The 8,530-nt window shown below is 36.9% G+C and overlaps 1 protein-coding gene across 1 annotated transcript in view; it reads left to right on the forward strand.

Annotated features, from left to right (window-relative positions):
• Positions 1 to 8,530, forward strand: part of CFAP43 (cilia and flagella associated protein 43) — a 97,770-nt gene that overhangs the window by 26,078 nt on the left and 63,162 nt on the right. The window contains exons 9-10 of the mRNA XM_017500813.2: positions 5,690 to 5,806; positions 6,802 to 6,882. Of these exons, the coding sequence (XP_017356302.2) occupies positions 5,690 to 5,806; positions 6,802 to 6,882 (198 nt within the window). The remainder of the gene's footprint in view (positions 1 to 5,689; positions 5,807 to 6,801; positions 6,883 to 8,530) is intronic.

Genomic DNA, 8,530 nt, shown 5'->3' on the forward strand with positions numbered 1-8,530 from the left:
TCCCCTTGTGGTGTTAAGAGCTATATGCAGCTCTAACTTCTATTTCTGCCTGCTTGCTATCCCTGGTGGAAAGATACCAGCTAGAGAAAAAAAGTTCTGGAATGTAGACTCATTGGACTAACTGAATCACCTGTCTACCCCAGGTCAATCACTTGGACCATAGGAATTCTAAGCTCCGATTGGCCAGGCCTAAGTCACATGCCTACCCTTGGATGCTGGGTAGAGTCAGCCCACTCAAATGAGAACTGAGATTGGGACATAGGTTGTTTTCCAAAGAAAATGAGAGAGTTCTATAAGAGAAGAAGAAAAAGGAATTGTTGCAAGATTAAAACAAACATTTACTTCAATTATACTGTTAGGAAAACTCCTAATTAATGAGATGATCTTCAGACATCAAGATTAGCAGATATTGATGTTAGGCAATATTTTTAGATGAATTAATTCAATTATTTTCTGCCTAAAAGAGACTTAAATTTAAATATGGAAAGACTTTTGTTTCTGATAATTTCCAGAAGTTTTTTTTTTTAAAAAAAAACTATACTAACTTTGTTTTAATAAATAAATTACTAACTTAAAATATCTATGAAGAACAGGAAACTATGAAAAAGATATCATAAAAGGAGGAAAGACCCAAATAGAACTTCTAAAGAAGAAAAATATACTAGCAAATTAAAAATTAAATGAACATGTCTGACAAAAGATTAGCCAGCCAAAGAGAGAATGAATAAATTGGAAGATAGATCAGAAGAAGTTATTCAGAATGTCACCTAGAAAAGCAAAAGGGTAGGAAATACAGAAGGGCACATAAAAGACAAGAACAATACAGTGAAAAGATCTAACATATGTTCCATTAGAATCCAGAGAGGAGAAAGTGGGGCAGAGGCAATAATTAAAGAGATATTAGCTGGGGATTTTCCAGAATTAGTTAAAGATATGAATTTACAGATTTAAGAGGTCCAGTGAATCCCAAACAGAATACATAAAAGGGCATCAACACTTAGAGTTACCAAAGTGAAACTATTGAAAACCAAAGACAAAGAGAAATTTTAAAAGCAGTCAGAGAAAAGACAGATTACCTCCAAGGAATTTCAATTAGACTAATATCTGACTTCTCTGTGGCAATAATGTAAGAAATAGTGGAATAATATCTTCAATGTAGTGCAGGGGTCACCAAACTGTGGCTCCATGGGGCAAAGCTAGTCTGCTGCTTATTTTTCAAATAAGATTTTATTGGAACACAGCTACACCCACTTATATATTGTTAATGGCTGCTTTCATACCAAAATGGCAGCATTAAATAGTTGTGGCAGAGACTACATGGCTTGCAAAGCCTAATATATTTATCATCAGCCTATTTATAGGAAAAGTTTGATGACTCCTGATATAATGAAAGAAAATAATTGACACCTAGAATTCTATACTCAGTGAAAACATCTTTTCAATACTGGGGTGAAAAGAGACGTTTTAGACACTCCAAAGGTAAAAGTGTGTCAGCAGCTCACTATCATTAAAGAAAATTCTAAAGAATTTACTTCAGGCACCTTGAGTTAATTTTTGTATAAGGTATAAGAAAAAAAAAAAGGAAAAAAAAAGAATTTACTTCAGGCAGAGAAAAATGATCCCAGGTAGAAGGTCCGTGATGCAAGAAAAACAAAGAGCAGTAGTAATGGGTGGAGAATGGCACACTGTAGAAGATACACGGTAAATGAACACTGCATACAACAGCAAAAATAATGTGAAAGTAGGTTTAAAAATAATATTGAATTAAAATCCCAAATAACAATAGTATAAGTTGGTGGGGGGAGGGCAGGGTATATATAGAATAAAGTGTTACAAGGATCCCATATAACACAGGAGGAGAGTAAAGCTTTTAAGTAACTTTTGATGTTGATAAGTTAGGTATGCATGTTATAACTTCTAAGGTAACCAATAAAAGAATAGAAACAATAGATGAAATTTCCAAACTAGAGAAAGTGAAATGTTAAAAAAAATAGTTTAACCCAAAATAAGGTAAAAAAGAGAAAGAAAATGAAATGCAAAACAATTGAGATAAACAAAAAGCATAAATTAAAATCTATGTTTAAAACCAAATATAAAAAGATGTGCAAACATTAACCAAAAGAAAACCATTGGAAGTGTATTAACATTAGACAAAATAGGCTTTAAGGTAAAAATCATTACTAAAGATAAATGGGCTTATTTCAGAATAATAAAATATTAAATTTACCAGGAATATATAAATACTTAAAATATGTAATAGCTAAACACACACACACACAAATATGTATATAGCTAATAGTGTAGCCTCAGAGACTTAAAACATGACAGAGTGAGGAGAAACAAAGCTGTTTTATGGAGCATTTTAATATACTTCTTTCGTTACATGATGATAGAACAAACAATGTATGGCTGGGCGTGGTGACTCACACCTGTAATCCCAGCACTTTGGGAGGCCAAGGTGGGTGGATCACAAGGTCAGGAGTTCGATATCAGCTTGACCAACATGGTAAAATCCTGTCTCTGCTAAAATTACAAAAATTAACTGGGTGTGGTGGTGGGCACCGTAATCCCAGCTACTTGGGAGGCTGAGGCAGGACAGTCACTTGAACCTGGGAGGTGGAGGTTGCAGTGAGCTGAGACTGTGCCACTGCACTCCAGCCTGGGTGACACAGTGAGACTGTCTCAAAAAGAAAGAAAGAAAGAAAGAAAAAATAAACAATGTGTTCTCAACATAGCAGCTAAGGTGAGCAAAGTATTTTTCTTTACTAAGCAGAGCCCTCCAGTGATTTCCTATGTCATTCTGAGTAAAAGCCAAAATCCTTACTATGTTTCAAAAGGCGCCTCATGACATGGACTGCAATTCCCACCACTGGCTTTATCTACCAGTACTGTGAATTCTTGTCCACCCTGCTCCTACCACACTGGCCATCATGCTGTTTCCTTGAACCTGCCAGACATGCCTCTCCATCAGAGTCTTTGTATTGGCTTTTCCCCCTGTCTGGAATGTTCTTCCCACAGAATCTACATGGATTGTTTCCTCATTTCCTTCAAGTCTTTTTTTTTTTTTTTTAATTTTTTGAGACAGAGTCTTGCTCTGTCACCCAGGCTAGAGTGCAGTGGTGCAATCTGAGCTCATTGCAACCTCCACCTCCCGGGTTCAAGTGATTCTCATGCCTCAGCCTTCTGAGTAGCTAAGACTACAGTGTGCACCCAGCTAATTTTTGGATTTCTAGTAAAGATGGGGTTTCACTACGTTGGCCAGTCTGGTCTCAAACTCCTGGCCTCAAGTGATCTGCCCACTTCAGCCTCCCAAAGTGCCAGGATTACAGGCAGGAACCTTCAAGTCTTTTCTTTAAAGTTACCTTTCTTCCCAGATCTGATGGCTGGGCTGCTTGTTCCCCTGGCCTGCTAATGAGATGCAGATGAACTGGGAAAGAAGGGAGTTATTTCTGTAACTGGGTATAGGAAGAAGGCTGGGAAAATATCACTGGACCAACTCAGTATTACAAAGTTTTCCAGAGCTTATATACCTTCTAAGCTATATATCTACATGTAAGTGTTCATTCATCTAAAGACGTAAGTGATTAACTTCTAATCTATAACTAAGTTCTAGTCCTGAAGGCCTTCCTCTGGAGCCTTAGTAAATTTACTTAATCTAGATGGCTTCAAGTGCCAGGGGTAAATACCCTTATCTTGTCTCTTGCTAAATCATGGAGATTTGGGGAGTTCCTTTGGACCCCCAATAAAACTTGTTTGTAGAGGTCTGAGGAGTTTCTTCAGACCCCCAATAAAACTTATTTAATCCTAAACGGGTCCTGTTTAGAATTCCTTCGTTATCTTATCATGCTTCAAGGCCCAGGAAAGGCCTAAGCAAAACTCTTGGTGGGCTTCTTTTATATTCCAGCCTTTGTATAAGGGTGCTGGCTCTATTAGCTTTTAATATTTAACTTAACCACTCAGTCATTGCTGAAACAGTTGTCATGGAGGCCTGCCTGTTCAGCTGTTAGTGAGACCTGGCCTGCCATGCCTTCTCACTGAAGCCTCTCTTAAACATGCACTTTAAAATTTCACCCTCTTATTTTGTTATGCAGTATTTTCCTTCTCTGTTATATTTTCTTTTTCTTCTTACAATTATCACTGTTTAACTTACAGTATATTTTATTTGGTTATACTATTTATTGTCTGAATCTCCCAGCAGAAGGTAAGCTCCATGAGGGTAGGATATTTTGTCTGTTTTATTCTCTGCTGTAACCCCAGCATCTAGAGCAGTGACTGGTGCTGTAAATCCACTTAATATTTATTGAAGAAATGAAAGAAAGATAAAATTAGTAAATATCTGCCAAATTTTGAACTCCTATAGAGTCATATTTTTTTAGGTAAATAAGACCAGAAATATTTATATTTAACTCAAGTAAACATGAAGAACTTGTGATCAGCTGAAAGCAGACTTCTTACTGCTCGTTAAGTGATCATATTATATTACCAGTTACTTGGTATAGATGCATACATTACAGAATAGACTTTTTTTTTTAGAGGTGAGTTCGGGAGCTGAAAATAATGTCATAAGGTGACATACCTCAATAATTTCTACAAAGGCTTGTTTAGATGTTTAGTGTCCCTTCCGTGTGGTAGAATTTAGTACATCTTAACAACTTTTTGGATTTTCTATATTTTCCAAATTTTCTACATAAATAGATACTGTTTTTGAAACAGAAAAAAATGTCTTGTTATGTCTTGTAAATTAAAAAACGAATGTCTGGGAGACCAGGCATGGTGGCTCATGTCTATAACCCCAGCACTTTGGGAGGCCAAGGAAGGCGGATTACTTGAGGTCAGGTGTTTGAGATCAGCATGGTCAACATGGTGAAACCCTGTCTCTAGTAAAAATACAAAAATTAGCTGAGCATGGTGGCGGAGCCCTGTAATCCCAGCTACTCAGGAGGCTGAGGCAAGAGAATCGCTTGAACCCAGGAGATGGAGGTTGCAGTGAGCCAAGATCGCACCACTGCACTCCAGCCTGGGCAACAGAGGGCGACTCAGTCACAAAAAAATTTTAAAAATAAAAAAATAAAAATAAAAAATGAATGTCTGGAATTGAAAAAGAAAGTCTTATGGTTATTTAAAATGATGAGGCCAGGCGTGGTGGTTCACGCCTGTAATCCCAGCACTTTGGGAAGCCAAGGTGGGTGGATCACCTGAGGTGAGGAGTTTGAAACCAGCCTGACCAATGTCTTCAAACCCCATCTCTAGTAAGAATACAAAATTATCCAGGTGTGGTGGTGCATGCCTGTAATCCCAGCTACTCAGGAGGCTGAGGCAGGAGAATCACTTGAACCTGGGAGGTGGGGGTTGCAGTGAGCTGAGATTGTGCCATTGCACTCCAGCCTGGGCAACAAGAGCAAGACTTTGTCTCAAAAAAAAAAATAAATAAATAAATAAATAAAACTAAATAAAATAAAATAAAATGATGAATAAGTGAATGAATGAATGAATCGATCAATCAATAAACAAACAAATCAAGGGTCTAGATTTTAAGCCCCTCACGGTCAAGGTCTTACTGAGCTGATCTATGATTTCCCATTATCTGTTTCCACACAGTGCCTTGGCTACAGTAGGCATTTAATAAATATTTGTTGAACTGTATACACAACAATTACAATATGTTTCTTTTCTTTTGTATGTTTTTCAGGGATCTGTTTATATCTACACTTTGGGTGAGAAACCAATCTTAAATAAAGTCCTAGATGCTTGTGATGGAAATTTTCAGGCAATTGACTTTATCACACCTGGAACCGAACACTTCATGGTAAAGAATATTTTACTGTGTCACAGTAGGACTAAAAATATGATATTGCAAGATTTAAATCCCTATTTATATGTTATTGGGTAACTTTGAGAGTTCATGTGCAAAGCAATGCAAATAGGAGGCAGAGGCTGTCCTTGAAGACTGTGGTGGAGATGCCAGACACTTCTATCCTCAAATCTATCCCCCAGTTAGAATGATGTCCTTATATTGTGACTTCATAATATCATCGTCTGAAAACAGTCAACACAATTGAGATCTTAGGAGTCATCTTTTGGTTTTCACCACCCAAGCTCTGCAAACCAGGCTTGAACACATTTTAAAATACATTTATTGCTAATGAGTCATCAACACTCTGTAAACTATTAGTATTTATTTAATAATCTTTTTTTTCTGGGTAATGCAGCAGCACCACCTGAGGTTGAAAATAAATTGTTGCCATGTACAATACATTAATTCAGTCTAAGGAGTCAATAATAATATGTCAATATTGACTCATCGTTTGTAACAAATGTACCACACTAATGCAAGATGTTAATAATAGGGTAATTGTGTGTGTGGAGGGGAAGGGGAAGAAGAACTCTCTACTTTATGCTCAATTTTTCTGTAATCCTGAAAACGCTCTAAAAAAAAAATTCCAGTAATTTAAAAAAGAACAATGTATTGTTTCCTATTTCTACATTTGTTCAGTGGGCAATAGTTTCACTGATTTTTATAAGCAACTTTTAACTTTAATATGTTACATGAAAAATCTTTATTTTACTTTCCTAATACTAATTAGCTATTATGTGTTACTTAAATTGCATTAAAGATACTAGTTAATATTTGTTCAGAAAAGAAGCATTGACATTGAAATTATAAAATAAGTATAATCCACATAAGTAAAATAAAATTTCATACTAAATCATCAGATTGACACACTGGAAAGGGAGGTAGAACATGCTCCCATAGGAAAGTCTTATTTTCCATGTATAGTTTTATTTTTCTTTTTGTTGCAGACACTTACACATTCAGGGGAAGTTTGTGTTTGGTGGCTGGAGGATTGTGCTTGTGTAAGCAAGATTTATCTGAATACCCCAGTAAGTATACTTGATAAATGGATTTTTAAAAAATACATTGAATTTGAATCCAATCTACCTTTTCGTATTCTCACATCGATAGTCTGTGGAAATACTTATTACAGAAGCCTCACTGCATTTTTGTCTTATAGATTTGGAGTAATTCCTCTGTGTAAAGTATATACCATAGCCCCAAGAGTGGAACCATAGCATACTATATTGGTTATAGGAAACAATAAATTTTTCTGTGGTGGCAGTTGTTTTTGAAACCCCAGTAGTTTATATCTTACTCATGCCATAAGTTCATTGTGGATTGGCAGGGGTCCCTCTTGCGCAGGCTCTCAGGGAGCCAGGATGATGGGGGTTCCACCAAGGAATAGCTCTTCTGTGCTGTGTAGCAGGAGAGGAAGAGAGTACTGGAAGGTCTTTTGGAGGGAGAGGGGGTGCTCTTCAATCAGCAGTTAAGTACTTTTTCTCAGAAATGAAATATCCCTTTGGTCATAACTGGTTAAATGGTCACATTTATTGAGAATCAATTAGAAATGAAAGCAAATTGCCACTCTAACCAGTTTAAGCCAAAAATTAAAAAGCGAGTGTTATTGGCACTATCAACTATAAAGTACAGAACTTATCTGGCCTCATGTGTGCCTTAATCCAGCATCTTAAATGGTATACCAAGGACCTTGTCTTTCTATCTCTACACTGTGCCTTTAGTTTCATCTTAGGCCTCACTGAGGTGCACCCGGATACCTCAGGTGCCACCCTCACATTATACTGTCAGAGAGGGAAGAAAAACTCCTCTTGTAGGGGGAGGAAGAACAAAGATGCTTCTCCTTTCCAGAAGGTTCAATAAATGCCTTCTAATGTCTTAATAACATCTCTGAACTAATCATATGCACAGGGGATGAGAAATGCAATTAAGTGCATAATTAATGCACAAACTCAGCTCAGGAAATAGGAGTTAGATTGATTCCATTCAACCCTGAAAATAGGGGAGGGATAGTCCCTCCCCTCCGTGAATAGTCAAGAGATCTTCCAGAAGGAGGGTGTATGGGTGCTGAGTTGCAAACCACACTGCCCACAACAGCTATCACAATGTGATACCATTATTTCTGCCATCTTCACAGTGCATTTTGCATAAAATAATATTTTTAAAAGGACCAAGAAACAACGGTAATGCTGTTTTTTTAAAAAAAAAATATTATCATTTGCTGTATTACACAGTTCTAGTTGAGATATGGATCTTGATAGTAGGTAGGAAAGTTTCAATCCTTCCTTTTTATAAGACTAAAATCTCAATTATAAAAGACTAAGCATCATATTTTGCATAAGATGCAAAAGATACATAATTCAATGTGATAAATAAAACTCTCCCACAAAAGTAAAGATAAAAATTCTTACTGAAAAAACTTGAAATATGAAAAGGCTCCATAATCTATGTGACAAAGGGTTATACATATTCATTTCTATTAGAAATAGTAAACTAGGAGAGATCTTTGGACCGGGCGTGGTGGCTCACGCCTGTAATCCCAGCACTTTGGGAGGCCGAGGCGGGTGGATCACGAGGTCAAGAGATCGAGACCATCCTGGTCAAAATGGTGAAACCCCGTCTCTACTAAAAATACAAAAAATTAGCTGGGCATGGTGGCGCGTGCCTGTAATCCCAGCT

The sequence above is a fragment of the Cebus imitator genome, unplaced genomic scaffold (assembly GCF_001604975.1).
Source record: "Cebus imitator isolate Cc_AM_T3 unplaced genomic scaffold, Cebus_imitator-1.0 Scaffold271, whole genome shotgun sequence".
Taxonomy (NCBI): domain Eukaryota; kingdom Metazoa; phylum Chordata; class Mammalia; order Primates; family Cebidae; genus Cebus; species Cebus imitator.